The sequence below is a fragment of the Somniosus microcephalus genome, chromosome 10 (genome assembly GCF_052327205.1).
Source record: "Somniosus microcephalus isolate GS21.2 chromosome 10, FLI_Smic_1.0, whole genome shotgun sequence".
Classification (NCBI taxonomy): domain Eukaryota; kingdom Metazoa; phylum Chordata; class Chondrichthyes; order Squaliformes; family Somniosidae; genus Somniosus; species Somniosus microcephalus.
Window position 1 is genome coordinate 176,070,757 of NC_140996.1, and position 19,404 is coordinate 176,090,160.

The window sequence follows — 19,404 nt, forward strand, 5'->3', positions numbered from 1 at the left end:
ATTAAACCACAGTGTGGATTCACCAGGCCGATGCCAGGGATGGAAAACGATAGTTATGGGAAGAAACAGTCTCCATGAATTCCATAGTACAAGTTATTAATAAACAGGTGGTAATAGCAAGTCTGTAATTCCATCATTGATTTGGACAATGGTTATTTGAATCTTTCAATGAGATTGCTGCCTTGTAATCAATCTTGTGTTTTTTTTGTTGTTATTTTCCATGGAATATTATTGAAGCCATGGAATAGTAGTAACACTAACTAATTTCTGTACCTGTCCTGTCTGGTAATGTCTTGCAAACTGCTTCACCACACGATAGTCACTGGCAAAGTATTCCATCAAAATTGATGGAACTTCTGCAAAATCTGTAGGACATCTTGTACCTGAAAAAAATTAAAACATAGTCCTCGGAGTAAATTTAGTTTTAGCACTAAAACAAAAGACTAATTAGATGAAATATGCAGGATGCTGCTGAAGAATTAAACTGGAATGAAGCCTGCAATTATAAACAAGGCTGGTGTAAGTACAATTGACAAAGGTAGTAAACTACTGTTTACAAAAAAACACCCACAACATATTCGCCAGGACAGGGCTACTGGGAGACATTTGTTTAGCTCTAAATAGGGAATTGCAGTTTTGATATACATTGCTCTTGTTAAGCAATGTGGGGTCCCTTCCATATGATTTTAAAAAAAGTTTTGCCTAAAACTGTGCACAAATACCTCAATATTTCCCTTTTCTCCACTTGTTTTATATTTGTTTATGAAGATGATTCAATAAAAACAATGTGCGCGAATATGCAAAAGAGAGAAAGATGTTTAGTATACTGAAGAGTTTCCACAATCAACCTATAGGAGGAGATACTGGAAGTGAACTTAGCTAGTTGTTTTAATGTTTTCAACTTTTCTGATATAAAATAAAACTGGAAAATTCCCAGCATTGCTGCAGAATCCTAAATATTATGGCTTTTCAAATCCATCACGAGTTTTGTTGCAGTACTAAAAATAACAGAGCAATCCTCTGTTAACAGTCCTGTTACAATTACTGTCCTGAATGGAAATTACCTACCTGTTACATGTTGATATCTGGTTCGGCCCAGCATGGAGTGCATGGCATGACCCATTTCATGGAAGAGATTCTCCATCATCCCAGGGGTTAGAAGTGTTGGGGAGGACTTAGTTGGATGAGGCAGACTGAGCATCAGTACAACAACGGGAAGCTGGTACTCCCCATTCTCCAACAATCGGCCACCTCGGATTGTAAAGTGACAGTCCTTAAGTGAACACAAAATAATTTTGTTCAATGTTGTTTTCATACTTCACGGTATCAGGAAATTCTCACTGACAAAAAATATAGGAGCTATATTGGTTATGTTACTGGACTAATGACAAGGAGTTCAAATCCCACCACAGCAGCTGGGGAATTTCAAATTAAATAAATCTGGAATAAAAGCTAGTAACAGTAATCTGCTTCACTAATGCCCTTTAGGGAAGGAAAACTTGCCCGGTCTGGCCTATATGTGACTCTGAAATGGCCTAGCAAGCCATTCAGTAGTATCTCAAGGGCAATTAGGGTTGGGCAATAAGACATCCCGTAAATAAATTTAAAACAAAATGCCTAAGGATAATGTCACCAAAGAGCAGCATGTAGATGAGGAATAGGTCACTGGTGACATCTTTATGACTGCAACTGTGGAAAAAGTGTCATTTGGCCATCAAGTCCAATGGACCATATATAGCTTAGACAGTTCGGGATATTTAATCACCCGAGTGAGGTAAATAACCAGAGATAAATTGTCCAATAAGAAAAAGCTCTGAAAGTTTTCACCAACTCCTAAAGTTATTAAAGCATAAAAGCTAGCGTAACAATGTAATATTACAATTTATTGTTCAGCCCTGTCCATCACCATTTTACAGATGACATTCAATCATTTTTCAGCTCTATCCAGCTCTTCTATACACTATTTTCCTCTACTATTCTCTTTTCTGTCCTAAACATGGTAACTCATGTTGAAATACAATTCTTGGGCACTGACAGCCCTCAGGGACCTCAGTTATCTGGTCACTCTTCATATGTGTTCAAAGATAGTGAGGGTTGATGGGCTATTCAACAATGGGGCATCACAGTCAAGCACAATACTGCCCTCATCTGAAATCCACTCACACACACCCATACGTACACACACAAATTTCGTTTCAGCATGGCCACTGGATAGCAATCAGGATTGGGAATCTGGCTTAATTTTTTCTTAATTAATTCTGTGCCTGGGAATGCAAAAGCCAATTATAGCACCCTGCCTTCCCAGCCAACTATTTCAAACAGTAATTAAATCAATACGTTATTACTTACTTTTGATGGCAAAATATTCTACACACCTATTATATGGCTGTCAGGGAGGGAGACAGGGAGAGAATTTCACCTCAAGCTTTGTTAATTTGAGTTCATGTCTGTGACATGTTAGTGTTTGGTTTTGAACAGTTCAAACAACTAGCGTTTAAAATGAAGGATGCTCTTTTTGCCAAGTACAAAATAGTAAGAGTTACTGACACTATGAACTGAGCTCTGCCAGCCCACAAATTAACTATAAAGCATTCCTTTTGATGGGCTACTTGATTGAAATGTTTGTGTGTAGCACTTACTAGACAAAAATGTAATGTATGATTACAGTCAGCTGTCAAAATAAGCAGGCTGTCATAATAGTAATTACACATTATTACCCCACTGTATATGAAAGTGTGAATGCATAACATTTTGGTTACCTGACTGCTTCAAAGAGCTCGTTAGAACTTCAAAAGAAATATATTGTTCTAACTCGTAACTTTTACTGCATTGTAGCCTTTTCATATTTGTTATTATATGTACAAAGGCTCCAATAGCAGCGCTTTGCAAAACAGACTGTAGGATACGGTTTGAGGACAGGTGCACTGTTAACTTTGAACTTTTCTCAAATAGGAACATCCAACCCTGCCAAGTCTTCTGGGATTTTCTCTAATTAGATTCAGCGTGCAGCTCAGCTTCTTACAAAGAGCTGACTAAAGTTGGAGGGGGAGGGCAGCTGATAATCTGCAGCAGCTACAGCTCTTCAAAGGGATGTTACACAGAGATAAATGAGCACACATGGGACAAAACATTTTGGAAGCCTTTCCAGAAGTTGTGTGGGCTTCAACACTTTTGGTACCATTTCCAAATCCAACAGAAATGCCAGTCATGTACCACGAGATGGGAAAAATAAATGTGGAGGCAGAAAATAGAGACTATGGACACGTGATGGTGCGTTACAGCATCTGAATCCTCTTTTTAATGGAAGGCCAAGTTAAACATAGAAACATAGACATAGAAGATAGGAGCAGGAGTAGGCCATTCAGCCCCTCGAACCTGCTCCGCCATTCGATGCGATCATGGCTGATCATCCAAATTCAGTACCCGGTCCCTGCTTTCTCCCCATACCCCTTGATCCCTTTAGCCTTAAGAAATATATCCAACTCCTTAAATATATTTAATGAATTGGCCTCTACTGCCCTCTGTGGCAGAGAATTCCACAGGTTCACCACTCTCTGGGTGAAGAAATTCCTCATTTCTGTCCTAAATGGCCTACCCCTTATCCTTAGACTGTGACCCCTGGTTCTAGACTCCCCGACCATCAGGAACATCCTTCCTCCATCTAGTCTGTCCAGTCCTGTCAGAATTTTAAGTTTCAATGAGATCCCCTCTCATTCTTCTAAACTCCCCTCTCATTCTTCTAAACTCCAGCGAGTACAAGCCCAATCGTCCCAATCTCTCCTCATACGTCATTCCTGCCATCCCAGGTATCAGCCTGGTGAATCTTCGCTGAACTCCTTCCATGGCAAGAACATCCTTCCTCAGATAAGGCGACCAAAACTGCACACAATACTCAAGATGTGGCCTCACCAAGGCCCTGTACAACTGCAGCAAGACATCCTTGTTCCTGTACTCAAACCCTCTCGCTACGAAGGCCAACATACCATTTGCCTTCTTAACTGCCTGCTGTACCTGCATGCTTACCTTCAGCGACTGGTGCACAAGGACACCCAGGTCTCGTGGCACTTCCCCTTCTCCCAATCTATTGCCATTCAGATAATAATCTGCCTTCCTGTTTTTGCCACCAAAGTGGATAACCTCACATTTATCCACGTTATATTGCATCTGCCATGCTTTTGCCCAATCACCCAACCTGTCCAAGTCATCCTGGAGTTTCTCGGCATCCTCCTCACAGCACACACGCCCACCCAGCTTTGTGTCGTCTGCAAATTTGGAGATATTACATCTAGTTCCCTTGTCTAGATCATTAATATATATTGTGAATAGCTGTTGCATGAAATGACTGTGAAATATTGGCCTGTTAGGTTTTCCAGCACACCTTTCCCAGAGGGCAGTAGTGCGCAAGAGGTGACAGCCAAAGCCAGCAATGTACGGTACTTGCACTTTCATCTTATAAAGGCTTCACAAAGAAAAGTATTGTAACACAGCTGCATGATGATTGGTCGGCTACTGACAGACAAAATGGTCAACCACCTATCTAGCCTACACTTAAAAGTTTACAACGTTGGCAGCTTCAATTACTTACTCCAGTTGTACATTTCACAGCTTGATAATCCACTGTGTATAAATCTCTTACATGTTGACACTCCAGTGCAGTACTGAGGGAGTGCTGCACTGTGTCGGAGGTGCCGTCCTTCGGATGTTAAACCGAGGCCCCATCTGCCCTCTCAAGTGGATGTAAAATATCTCTTGGCACTATTCACAGAAGAGCAGGGGAGTTCTCCGATGTCCTGGCCTATATTTATCCCTCAACAAACATCACTAAAAACATAAATCTGGTCATCATCACACTGCTGTTTGCGCAAATGCAAGTCTGTCTTTCTTTCTTTTACATTTAATCTTATAACTATGTCCCCTCATTCCAGACCCCTCTAGAAAGAAAAGAACCTGCATTTATCTGGCGCCTTTCATGACCTCAGGGCATCCCAAAGCATTTTAGCTAAGGAAGTACTTTTGAAGTGTAGTCATTGTTGCAATGTAGGAAACACAGCAGCCAATTTGTACAGAGCAAGGTCCAACAAGCAGCAATGAGATAATGGCCAGATAATCTGCTTTTTAGTGATGTTGGCTGAGGTATATTGAACAGGACACTGGGGAAATCTCCCCTGCTCTTCTTTGAATAGTGCCATGGGATTTTATACATCCACTTGCGAGGTCAGACGAGGCCTCGGTTTCATTCAACAGTCAGAACTTCCAACAGTGCAGCACTCCCTCAGTACTGAAGTATCAGCCTAGATTATGTGTTCAAGTCTCTGGAGTGGTACTTAAATTCACAACCTTCTGACTCAGAGGCAAGAGTGCTACCTCTGAGCCAAGGCTGACACCTCCCCTTTACTTTAATGGGCTTCCAGTATTGCTGAACTCTTGCAAATGCTTTAATTACAATTGGCTTTCCAGTGGTTATGCAGATAATAGTTGGCTTTTTTTGTTTCCACTTAGTCATTCCCTACATGTTCTAATGCCAAAACAAAAACAAAAGCAACCAAAAAAAAAAACACTGGGGGAAAGGCCTCTGCCCCTTTGAGCATCTTCGTGAATGGAGTTTCCCTTTTTGGCCACTCCAGGTGGGGAGCTGAACGCACAGTGCTATCTCAATCCCATCCTAAATGGATGGAAAATCATGTCACATCATGAACAAAAGCATTTAGGCTGGCCTTCTAGGCCATCAAGAAGATCATGTTAGATCGGGTTTTGACCCGAAACGTTGACTCTAATTTCTCTCCACGGATGTTGCCTGGCCTGCTGAATTTTTCCAGCATTTTCTGTTGTTATTTAAGATGATCATGTACTGTGCGAACAAACAGGAATCCAGCAAAAGTGATCCCCACTCAGATTCCTGGTCTCTTGTGTGCATTCTATGGGACTAAGCCTGCCATCCAAACGAATAGCAGACATAGTAGGCATCTTACTTTCTCTCTAGTAAGCAACTCGCTATGACCAGGGTTGTTAGATCTGGGCTGTACTAACTCAAGTACAACAGAGAATAAAAGATGCAGGTTTCAGTTTGTAGGTGATGCAATCTGGTTATGGGAACTTCATCAAGCCATTACGTAAGAAAAAAGTTCCGAGGAAAAGGGGCAGAGGAAATAGATATTGGGAGAAGCCTGAACTGTAACATTGTCCTCTTGATTTAAATAACCTACTTACATCCATATTATCCATACTTTTCAGCATTTTGAACACTTGGACCATGCCCTGCCTGATTTCCTTTCCTCCACTTCAAACAGGTTATCCTGGAGTCCTGCAATCATCCTTGTAACTGTTTTTTGACCTTCTCCAAAACAATGTCATTTTCTGAAAATATGGTGCCCAAAATAGCACACAATATCCCAAATAAAATTTACTAATTAGTTATTTAAGTTTAAAATAGCTAATCAATTGTCATTGCAACCTATACCCAAATACTTGATTAGCAACAGAGACAACAGCAACACTTATCTCAGTTGTGCAGATCAAATATTCTAAAAGCTTTCTCTTCCACGAAACATAAAGAGCACCTAAGTCCATCTAATTTCATGTTTGTGCAAACATTTGAACTGGCTTTCCTTCGAGGTTTAGTTTTGTGGATTTGACTGCATCAAAAGCCTACACTGACTATCCAATTCAAGTGCAATACCAGCTTAAATGGGCTTATCACATACCTAAGCATCACTGTGATTTTATAGTACAGAGGTATGCACACTAAATGTGATGCATTTATGAACATAGTTACAGGAGTAGGCCATTCAGCCCCTCGAGCCTGTTCTGCCATTCAATTAGATCATGGTTGATCTGTATCTTAACTTCATCTACCCGCCTGGGTTCCGTTACCCTAATACCATTGCCTAACAAAAATATTAATCTCAGTTTTGAAATTTTCAACTGATATAACCTCAACAGCTTTTTGGAGGAAAGAGCTCCAGATTTCCACTACCTTTTGTGTGAGGAATTGCTTTCTGACATCACCCCTAAACAACTTAGCTCTAATTTTAAGGTTATGCCCTCTTGTTCTGGACTCTCCCCCCAGACGAAATAGTTTTATCTCTATCTAACCTATCAAATCCTTTAATTGTTATAAACAGCTCAAGTACAGGAAACTTTCTGGTATCCGGCACGGACAGGACCGAGCTGGTGCCGGTATATCAACATTGCCGGAGAATCGAGCGCTATAGTTAAAACATACGGAGCTTCTGAGCTCCGTATCCAGCAACAAACCCAACAATCAGCACAGCTTGCAAGCGTCTCTGTAGCTTAGCAACAGCTTCAGTTAGACGCTTGCACAGCCAGAAATGAGTAAAAAAAAGTAACTAAAAGTAAAAAAAAGTTATCTGAACCGACTCCTGAATTTTGCCGGTTAACCGACATTTCTGGTTATTTAGTGGCCGGTTAATCGAAAGTTTCCTGTAGATCACCCTATAATCTTCTATACTCAAGAAAATACAAGCCTAGTCTATGCAGCTTTTTTAACCCCGATATCATTCTGGTGAATCTGCAATGCACCTCCTCCAAGGCCAATATATTCTTCCTGAGATGCAGTGTCCAGAATTGAATGCAGTACTCTAGGTGGGGTCTAACCACAGCTCTGTACAGCTGTAGCCAATGTTCCCTCTAATTTTTTTTGGGCTGCGCAGCCCATTCAAATTTCCGTACACGTGCGGTTTTTCCATTTAAAAGCCGGTGAGCCGACTGCACAGGACCTTCAGACCGCTGCGTGGCCACGCAGCTTAACAGGAACATTGGTTGTAACATAACTTCCAGCCCTTTGTATTCCAGTCCTCTTGAGAGAAAGGCCAACATTCCATTAGCCTTTTTAATTATTTTTTGTACCTGTCCACTAGTTTTTAGTGATTTCTGTACTTGGACCCCTAAATCTCTCTGCTCATCCACAGTTCCTAGCTTCTTGCCATTTAGAAAAAAACTCTGATCTATCTTTCTTGGGCCCAAAGTGGATGTCACATTTTCCCATCTGCCAATGTTTTGCCCACTCACTTAATCTATCCATGGCCCTTTGCAACTTTCTGCTTCCATCTACATTATTTACTGTGTCACCTAACAGTGTCCTCAGCAAGTTTAGACATAGGGCTCTCTAGTCCTTCATCCAAGTCATTTGTAAATATAATGAAAAGCTGAGGCCTCAGTACAGATCCCTGGGGAACACCACTAGTCACATCCTGCCAATTTGAGTACATACCCATTATCCCTACTCTCTGTCTCCTACCTCCTAACCAATTCCCTATCCAAGCCAATAGGTTGCCTCAAATTCCATGCACTCTCATTTTTGTTAACAGTCTCTTATTTGGCTTTCTGAAAGTCCATATAAATAACATCCATAGACACTTCCTTATCTACCACATAAGTTAACTCCTCAAAGAATTCAACTAGGTTCCGCAGACATGACTTACCTTTTACAAATCCATGCTGGCTCTCTGATCAACTCATATTTGTCCAAATTCTCAGCCACTCTGTCCCTATTAACAGATTCTAGTAACTTCCCCATAACTGATGTTAGACGAATAGGCCTATAATTTCCTAGTTTATCTCTCCTACCCTTAAATAATGGAGTGAACACATTTAGTCTAGAGACCTAATTGTTTGGTATAAAATATATATGACACAGAATATTAGTAAGAACATACCTGATGGGGTTTGTCAGATCTGTGGAAGAAATCACAGTAAATGTATCCCACAAGTCCATCAGTTTCATCAACCACAGCCTAGCAAAGAAGGACATCATTGATTATTCAAACAGAATTTCAGAATGACTTATTTTAAAGAATAAATCTTCATCAGACATCAATATCTCATGCAGGCTATTCAAAGGAGGTTGTTCTTTGCAGTTTCTGGGCATGTACCCCATCTGAAAATTATGGCGATGGTCTTTGAAATCAAAGATGATGAATATTTCAAATCAATCTCTCTCTCTCACACACAAACACAAATATTGCTTTAAAAAAGCATTGAAACTTCTAAATTGAAGTATTTTAAAAACAGAACAGTATTACCAATCATTAAAATTATTTACACAAGCATAAACATGATCAGGCAACTCATTCATTTTTTTACTGAAACAATTAAAAACAAAGAAAGCTGGAACAAGAAGAACCTCACCAACTTGAATCATTAGTCCCATCATTTTATTCTATTTTAGGATCCACAATTTTCAGCTCCCCCTTAATTTTGAGTCCATAATCCTCTATTCCCCAGTAGTCTGTCTAGGGTTGTACCATTTATAAAACTAACCATAATACATAAGAAACTAAAAATGAGAATGCTAACTTTTAAAGTTCTTCCTGCTTAAGTGCAAACTATATGTAGACCTCACTGGAATAAGCATATTACAAGTCTTTCAATATTAAAATCTTGTCTGTACTTAAAAACTATTTGTGATCATTACAGGAGCTTAAATCTCAATAAGGTGGACCCCAACTGTTTATAATAGGAGTTTTACTACAATTCAAGTACTGTACTTCAACATTAACTCACCAGCTTCCGGACATCTTCGGACCAGACTTCACCTTTTTCTGGCTGTTCTACACACAGTGAGATACCCAACAGTTGGGTGAATAGCAGATTCAAACCATCCATACAGGCCCCCAGAGAAAAAAATGGACTATACAGACTGGGCTCTATGTTAAACCTGAAAATGAGACAAATGAGAGCATTAGAAACTCATTTTTTAAAATAATGGGTTTAACCACTTTCCTCAAGCAGTGCAAAAGGTCTTACAGTAGATATAAATACATATTGCACCCTTACTTATGCCAAATATGACACAGATAAATACAATTTGCTTTTCATAGAATGAAAATCCAGCATGCAAAAGAAAGCGAAAGATTTTCTTTCTTTACTGTCTCCTTTTCTAATAGCACAACACTGCTGAACTGAATCCATTACTGGCTACAACAAAAGTGCACAAGGGATCATTGGAAATGGGCAGAACAATGGTCAGAGATGCCCTGTATTTTAAAAAAAATATTTAATACTACTCCCTCCTTTTATATTCTATTTGCGAGCTTTCAAAAACCAAGTTATAAATACAAAATTTTATACAAATTTACATAAAACTACTATAGAAGTTAAAACACGGAAATAGATCATTTGGCCCAACCAGTCCATATTGGTGTTTATCTTACTCATGAGCAATAGTCCTAATCACATGTGCCTGCTCGGTTTCTAATATCCCTTTATCCCTCTTTCCTTTAACCACTTATTTAACCTGGGAGGGATTTTAACCTTACCTGTCTGACGGAAACCAGACGGGTAAGCATTTAAAATCCACTAGGTGACTTAACTGTTGATGTCCCGTCTGGATTCTGCCATTCCCAATTTTTACTGGAACATCTGGACAGATGACTAAGCTGCCTCTCAAAGCCGATAGGTGCAAAGACGTGATCAGGTCAACTTTAATTTTAACTCCAGCCTGAGCAGGGAAGCCACAGGTGTGGCCAGGTGAAGGCCCGTCAGGAGAAGAACAGCAGCAGAAGAGGCCATTCAAGGTAAGTTCTTTTACTTTCCTTTGTGGAGCCAGGAGGAACCAGCAGGATTTCCTCTGGGCCCACAAGGACAGTTTAGGCTTCCCCTGCCCCGAATTTCCCCCATCCCTACCGCAAGATACCCCCTGGAAACCTCGTCTCCACATTTACCCGAGTGCCAGCAGGTGGCCTTTGGTCGCCAATATTCCACAGGCCAGAAGCCACACCATGCTCACAAGTCAGCCAGCAGCATGTCAATGAGGCTTGACAGTTATAATGACTGTGGCCTCACTTTGTCACGGCCAGGTGGGAAATTAACTGACCTCCACGGTTTCTTGCCAGAAGCCCATTGGGAGTTATAATGGATCCCTATTCTTAAAAGTTAATATGGTCTCTGCTTCAATCACCAACTCTAGTAGTGCATTCCTTAGCCTCACAACCATATGTAAATCCGTTACTTTGAATCTATGTCTCCTTGTTCTGGATTCATTAATCATTGGTAACCATTTGTTTCTATATAGTCTGACACAGCTCTTCAAAATTTTAAACATCTCTATCAAATTATCCCATAATCTCCTTTGTTTTTATGAAAACAGTCCAAATGTTTCAAGTCTTTGTTCATTATTCGGATTCCTCACACCAGGCAGCGTCCTAGTGCATCTGCGCTGTATTGTCTCTATTGCCTCAACATCCTTCCTATAGTGTGGAGCCCAAAACTACACGCACAGCACGAATCATAGTCTTGCTTAGGTTTTACATTGATTCACCATTACATCTTGACTTTTATATTCTATACCTCTTGTCATAAAACCTAGCATTTAAATTAGCTTTTTTTAATGGTCTAATCCATTTGAAGTGCTGCTTTTAAAATCCTGTGAATCTGAACCCCCAAATCCCACATCACCAATTATTCCCCTATTCAAAGTATAATTACTTTAATTTTTTTTAAACCAAAATGTACTATCTCACACTAATGTTGAATTCCATCTGTCACTTTTATGCCCATTCTACCATTTTATTAATATCACCAGGCAGCTTCCTTTGGTCCTCAGAATTATTTACTATGCCTCATATTTTAGAATTATCTGCAAATTTGGACACCACTTTCTCTCGTCCTATATCTAAAACACTGACTTACACAGTGAACAAAACCCTATGAGACATTGCTATCCATTTCCATCCACTCTGAGAAACTGCCTTTCACTCCTACCTTTGTTTCCTCCCTTTTAACCAGTTTTTAATCCAATTTGCTACCCTTACTGTAATTCCACAAGCCCTTAATCTTCTCCAATGACCTTTCATCAGAAGTTCTGACAAAAGGTCATCAACCTGAAACATTAACTCTGTTTCTCTCTATAGATGCTTGCCGACCTGCTGAGTATTTCCACCATTGTCTGTTTTTATTTCAGATTTCCAGCATCTGCAGTATTTTGCTTTTATAACAGCTCTAATACGTCCCTTTTATTTATTATAATATCCTCATGTTACTATTAGGATTTAGCTCCTCCTCAATATCTTCTCTTTTGTAAACCTGTTAAATATTCCTGCCAATTTCCATTTATCCTCAACTAACTCACTATCCTCTCCTCTCAGGGGTCCCACTTCACCCTTCACAATTCTGTTCACTGATGTATTTGTAGAATACTTTACTGTTCTTTCTAACATTTTTTGAGAATCTCTCCTCATACTCCCTCCTTGCTTTCCTTATCATTCTCTTAACTTCTTTCATTAGGTTCCTGTATTCACTCTTATTTTTATATTAATTAAAGGCCCCATATGCTATGTGAGATAGCAATTTTGGTAACTATTTTGCTTAACATTCCATTCTGTCCATAAGCATGATCCTGACCAACTTGTGGCTTATCACTGTAACTCCGTCACCCATTCTCACTCCAACATTTCAGTTCTTGGCCTCCTACTTTGCTACAATCGAGCTCAACACAAACTGAAGACAACATCTCATTTTTCTCCTGGGCATTCTGGTCTGAACATTAGCTTCACACTATTGCTCTCTCTGGCCAATTCTCCCATTCATATTCCATCATATTCTCCTCATTTCTGCAACTGTTTTATTCACCTTTTGACCGCCTGACTGAGATGACTTTTGTATATCATCCAGAACTTTTAATCTCTTTCCAACTATTTTTGCGTTTATTTTCTTTCTCCCTTTTTTTGGAGAATTTTGTTTCCCCCTCTCATGAGAACATTGACTCTATGCTGAGATATGCCTCAGGGTCCCCTAGTACCTTGCCCAAATGGCCATTTTTGATTCATCAACCTAGACAGAGAGTGTCAGCAGGCTATTTAACCGAGTGAGTGAAGGAGAAGAGAGACAGTCACATTTGAGCCTAATCCCATCCGTGCACAGACATTTACAGTCAGGTTCACTGGATATAATCAACTGTAGGAACCTTGGCCAACCCCCCACCACCAGCACAAGGGCATTGAGTCTCATTGTAGCATCTCTGATGCCACCTCTGTAATGATCAACTCACTCAGCACAAAGTAGGTATCAAATCTGGGTCCTTCCTTTTTTTTTTTTTTAAATGTGTTCCTGGGATGTGGATGACATTGGCAAAGCAGTATTTATTACCCGTCCCGAGTTGCCCCAAGGGCATTAGGAGTCGATTACTCAATGCATGACTGGAGTCACATGTAGGCCAACTAGGTAGGGATGGCAGGTTCTATTTCCTGAAGGATATTAGTAAACAAGTTGAGTTTTTACAACTACTCGCAGCTTTCAAGTCATTTATTTGGTCTGTATTGCTCAGCTATTCACTGCCTTTGCAAGGTGAGCCATCAGGGAAACCAGCATGTTTAAAAAAAAATCTTTTTACAGTTTATTGATCCCTTTAGTTACCTTTTCGCAATAGTAATTTAGCATATCTGTACGTGACATTCAACTGTTTTTTTAAATTATTCCGATAAAAAGGCATTCATCTTTCTCCATCAGTTCTAACAAAGGGTTCAACCAAGAACTTTAACCACTCCATTCTCTTTCAGATACTGTGAATTTTCAGCACTTTCAGTTTTTAGCCCCTTTAAATTTCTTACTTATTGGCCCAGAATTCGGGTCTCCACGGGTGAGTACGCATGGGGTACTCACCCGTAAGCCCAATGGAAGTGCCGGTTTTGTGCATGCACTGCGTATGCGCGGGAAATCGGCACTTCCGTTCCCCTGAAAGAAGGGGTTAAGAGGTGGAATGCGTGAGCGGGAGAGGCAGCGCGTGCGCATCGAACTTACGTTTTTTTTTCCAGGTTTCTCCGGGAGGGTAAGTCTCCAGAAGTTAGACATGTACACAGCAGGCGCAAGGCCTGCTTTTAACAAGGTAAGTGGTGAATTAAATTAAAATTAAAACATTTTTTCCACAGGTTTATTATTTTTAAATACTTTAAAGAAAGGTAAGTTTATTTTTAGCCCCGTTAGAAAATGTAATTAATTTTTTCAAAAATTTAAATGATTGTTTAAATAGTTATTTCATGTAATTTATAGTTTATTTTAAAAATGTGTTTTAAAAAAAGAGGTTTTAGTGATGTTTTGGGGCTTATAGTATTTATAGGTTTAACAGCCCTTCCTGTCAAACTTATGAATGAAGCATTCCCTGCTACCATTGGCTCTCCATGGCCCACGTGATCCCAGGGGACGCATCGAACTAACTGCGCCCCTGGGATACGCAAGCACTGCGCGCCGGCAGTTGGAGGAGGCCCAGGATCGCAATTCCACGGGGGCTCACAGCTCAACGGCCAGCGCGCAAGGTAAGTGCAGGTCGGAGGCTTGCACCCACGGGAAGCCTCCGACCTGAATTTCTGGGCCAATATAAGACATTTATGGCTCAGTTGGTAGCATCTTGCCTCAGAAGACTGTGGGTTCAAGTCCCACTCCAGAGACTTGAGCACAAAAATCTGGGCTGACACTCCAGGGCAGTACTGAGGGAGTGCTGCACTGTCGGAGGTGTTGTCTTTTGGACGAGACATTAAACCGAGGCCCCCGTCTGCTCTCTCAAGATCCTATGGCACTATTTCAAAGAAGAGCAGGGGAGTTATCCCCGGTGTCCTGGCCAACATTTATCCATCAATCAACATCACTAAAACAGATTATCTGGTCATTATCACATTGCTGTTTGTGGGAGCTTGCTGTGCGCAAACTGGCTGCCGCGTTCCCTACATTACAACAGTGACTACACTTCAAAAAGTACTACATTGGTTGTAAAGCACTTTGGGACATCCGGCGGTCGTGAAAAGCACTATATAAATGCAAGTCTTACTTTTCTTTTCATTTCCTCTCAGGTGATTGGAGTTGGCACTGTTTGGGCCGATGCATTTCTGGCACTCTTTCACACTAGCATAACAAAATTACATACATAGAGCCATTGACGTTTACATCACAGAAGGAGGCCATTCAGCCTATCGTGCATGTGCCAACTCTTTGCTACAGCAATCCAAAATTAACCCCACTGCCCCACTCTTCCCACAGCCCTGTTTCATCATCTGCCTCTAATATTTATCCAGTTTTTTTCCTTAAAAGATGCACTGGATTCTGCCTCAGGCACTCCCAGTGGCAAAGTATTCTATATTCTAACAATCCTCTGTGTAAAGAAATTTCTCCTAACCTTTTTGCTCACTCCTTTAGTGACATTTTAAATTGATGACTCCCCAACAAGAAGAAATTAATTAGCTGGCATTTGGAAAAGTATGGGCTAATAAATGAAAGTCAGCACAGATTTGTTAAAGGCATATCATGTTTGACTAACTTGATCAAGTTCATTAATGAAGTAACGGAGGTTTGATGAGGGTAGTGTAGGTTGATGTTGTGTTAATCGACTTTCAAAAGGTGTTTGACAAAGTACCACAAAATAGACTTGCTATCAAAATGAAAGCCCATGGGATTAAAGGAACGGTGCGATACAAAATTGGCTACGGGACAGAAAGCAGAGTACTGGTGAACGGTTGTTTTTCAAACCGGAGGGAAATATACAGTGGTGTTCCCCAGTGGATGATATTAGGACCAGTGTTCCCCCTAAGGTGCACAGCCAATCAGGAGGTCCCGCGCAGGTCACTCACGAGCGCTGCCGCTGAAAGAGATACCGCACAAATATTTTAAGGGCCTATGCAGGAAAAAAAATTAGAGGGAACATTGATTAGGACCACTGGTCTTTTTGACATATATTAATGACCTGGTCTAGGGTATACAGGGCATAATTTCAAAGTGTGCAGATGATACGAAACTCAGAAATGTAGTTAACAATGAGGAGGATAGTAACAGACTTAAGGAAGACATAGACAGACTGGTAAAATGGGAAGACACATGGCAGATGAAATTTAATGTAGAGAAGTGTGAAGTGATCCATTTTGGTACGGAGAATGAGGAGAGGCAATATGAACCAAATGCTACAATTTTGAAGGGGGTGAAGGAAGAGACCTGGGGGGTGCACGTACAGAAATCTTTGAAAATGGCAGGAGAAGTTGAGAGGGCTGTTAAAGCAGCATATGGGATCCTTGTTTTATTAATAGAGGAAGAGAGTACAAAAGCAAGGAATTTATGCTAAATCTATATGAAACACTGGTTAGATGGCAGCTGGAGATTGCGTTCAATTCTGGGCACCACACTTTAGGAAGTACGTCAAGGCCTTGGAGAGGCAGCAGGAGAGATTTTTTTTTTTTTTTTTTTTTTTTTAAATTCATTCCTGGGATGTGGGCGTCGCTGGCAAGGCCAGCATTTATTGCCCATCCCGAATTGCTCTCGACAAAGTGGTGGAGAGCCACCTGCTTGAACCGCTGCAGCCCGTGTGGTGAAGGTACTGCCACAGTGCAGTTCCAGGATTTTGACCCAGCAACGATGAAGGATCGGCGATATACTTCTAAGTCAGGATGGTGTGTGACTTGGAGGGGAACTTGGAGGTGGTGGTGTTCCCATGCGCCTGCTGCCCTTGTCCTTCTAGGTGGAAGAGGTCGCGGGTTTGGGAGGTGCTGCCGAAGAAGCCTTGGCAAGTTGCTGCAGTGCATCTTGTAGATGGTACACACTGCAGCCACGGCACGCTGGTGGTGGAGGGAGTGAACGTTTAAGGTGGTGGATGGGGTGCCAATTAAGCGGGTTGCTTTGTCCTGGATGGTGTCGAGCTTTTTGAGTGTTGTTGAAGCTGCACTCATCCAGGCAAGTGGAGAGTATTCCATCACACTCCTTACTTGTACCTTGTAGATGGTGGAAAGACTTTGGGGAGTCAGGAGGTGAGACACTCGCCGCAGAATACCCAGCCTCTGACCTGCTCTTGTTGCCACAGTATTTATGTGGCTGGCCCAGTTAGGTTTCTGGTCAATGGTGACCCCCAGGATGTTGATAGTAGGGGATTCGGCAATGGTAATGCCATTGAATGTCAAGGGGAGGTGGTTAGACTCTCGCTTGTTGGATATAGTCGTTGCCCGTCACTTCTGTGGCGCGAATGTTACCTGCCAACTATCAGCCCAAGCCTGAACATCGTCCAGGTCTTGTTGCATGTGAGCATGGACTGCTTCATTATCTGAGGAGTTGTCAATGGCGCTGAACACTGTTCAGTCATCAGCGAACATCCCCATTTCTGACCTTATGTTGGAGGGAAGGACATTGATGAAGCAGCTGAAGATGGTTGGGCCGAGGACACTGCCCTGAGGAGCTCCTGCAGCAATATCCTGGGGCTGTGATGATTGACCTTCAACCACCACAACCATCTTCCTTTGTGCTATGTATGACTCCAGCTAGTGCAGAGTTTCCCCCCCGATTCCCATTGACTTCAGTTTTACTAGGGCTTCTTGATGCCACACTCGGTCAAATGCTGCCTTGATGTCAAGGGCAATCACTCTCACCTCACCTCTGGAATTCAGCTCCTTTGTCCATGTTTGCATCAAGGCTGTAATGAGGTCAGGAGTCGAGTGGTCTTGCAGAACCCAAACTGGGCATCAGTGAGCAGGTTATTGGTTAGTAAGTGCCGCTTGATAGCACCGTCGATGACACCTTCCATCACTTTGCTGATGATTGAGAGTAGACTGATGGGGGCGGTAATTGGCCGGGTTGGATTGTCCTGCTTTTTGTGGACAGGACATAGCTGGGCAGTTTTCCACATTGTCGGATAGATGCCACTGTTGTGGCTGTACTGGAACAGCTTGGCTAGAGGCGCGGCTAGTTCTGGAGCACAAGTCTTCAGCACGATAGCCTTTGCTGTATCCAGTGCATTCAGCCGTTTCTTGATATCACGTGGAGTGAATCGAATTGGTTGAAGACTGGCTTCTGTGATGGTGGAGACCTCAGAAGTAGGCCGATATGGATCATCCACTTGGCACTTCTGGCTGAAGATGGTTGCAAGCGCTTCAGCCTTGTCTTTTGCACTCACGTGCTGGGCTCCACCATCATTGAGGATGGGGATATTCTTGGAGCCTCCTCCTCCCGTTAGTTGTTTAATAGTCCACCACCATTCACGACTGGATGTGGCAGGACTGCAGAGCTTTGATCTGATCCGTTGATTGTGGGATCGCTTAGCCCTGTCTATAGCATGCTGCTTCTGCTGTTTAGCATGCATGTAACCCTGTATTGCAGCTTCCCTAGGTTGGCACCTTATTTTTAGGTATGCCTGGTGCTGCTCCTGGCATGTTCTTCTACACTCCTTATTGAACCAGGGTTGGTCCCCTGGCTTGATGGTAATGGTAGAGTGAGGGATATGCCGGGCCATGAGGTTACAGGTTGTGATGGAATACAATTCTGCTGCTGCTGATGGCCCATTGCGCCTCATGGATACCCAGCAGTTTTGAGCTGCTAGATCTGTTCTGAATCTATCCCATTTAGCACAGTAGTAGTGCCCACAACACAATGGAGGGTGTCCACAACACGGGACTTTGTCTCTACAATGACTGTGCGGTGGCCGCTACTACCAATACTGTCATGGACAGATGCATCTGCGACAAGTAGATTGGTGAGGACAAGGTCAAGTAGGTTTTTCCCCTCGTGTTGGTTCTCTCACCACCTGTCGCAGGCCCAGACTGGCAGTTATGTCCTTCCAGACTCGGCCAGCTGTGGTGCTACCGAGCCACTCTTGGTGATGGACATTTGAAGACCTCACCCAGAGTACATTCTGTGCCCTTGCTACTCTCAGTGCTTCTTCCAACTGGTGTTCAACATGGAGGAGTACTGATTCATGAGCTGAGGGAGAGCAGAAGGTGGTAATCAGCAGGAGGTTTCCTTGCCCATGCTTGACCTGAAGCCATGAGACTTCATGGGGTCCGGAGTCAACGTTGAGGACTCCTAGGGCCACTCCTTCTCGACTGTGCTGCCACCCCTGGTGGGTCTGTCCTGCCGGTGGGACAGGACATACCCAAGGATGGTGATGGAGGAGGTTGGGACATTGGCTGAAAGGTATGATTCTGTGAGTATTGACTAGTCTGTGGGTCAGCTCTCCCAATTTTGGCACAAGTCCCCAGATGTTGGTGAGGAGGACTGGGCTGGTGTGCCATCTGTTGCCGGTGCCAAGTGGTTTCATTCTTATTATTGTGTTTTGTAGCGGTTTGTTACAACTGAGTGGCTTGCTGGGCCATTTCAGAGGGCAGTTAAGAGTCAACCATATTGCTGTGGGTCTGGAGTCACATATAGGCCAGACCAGGTAAGGACGGCAGATTTCCTTCCCTAAAGGGCATTAGTGAACCAGATGGGTTTTTACGACGATCCAATAGTTTCTCTGCACTCTGCTACTGATACTAGCTTTTTATTCCAGATTTATTTAATCAATTGAATTTAAATTCCCCATCTGCCGTGGCGGGATTGGACTCACTTCTCTGGATCATTAGTCCAGGCCTCCGGATTACTGGCCCACTGACATTATCATTACGCTACCATTTCCTAGTTCCCTCAATTTAGTAAAATGGTGCCAGGGAT

General features: G+C 42.2%; 1 protein-coding gene across 5 annotated transcripts in view; it reads right to left on the minus strand.

Annotated features, from left to right (window-relative positions):
* Positions 1-19,404, minus strand: part of LOC147111869 (mitochondrial intermediate peptidase-like) — a 192,460-nt gene that overhangs the window by 70,370 nt on the left and 102,686 nt on the right. For all 5 annotated transcript variants that reach the window (XR_015079760.1, XM_085999204.1, XM_085999206.1 and 2 more), the window contains 4 exons: positions 9,523-9,676; positions 8,676-8,753; positions 1,069-1,273; positions 274-383 (listed from right to left, as the gene is read on the minus strand). Coding sequence is in view for 4 of the 5 variants with exons in the window: in XM_085999204.1 (XP_085855330.1) it covers positions 274-383; positions 1,069-1,273; positions 8,676-8,753; positions 9,523-9,676 (547 nt within the window). In the remaining variant the exon portion in view is untranslated. The remainder of the gene's footprint in view (positions 1-273; positions 384-1,068; positions 1,274-8,675; positions 8,754-9,522; positions 9,677-19,404) is intronic.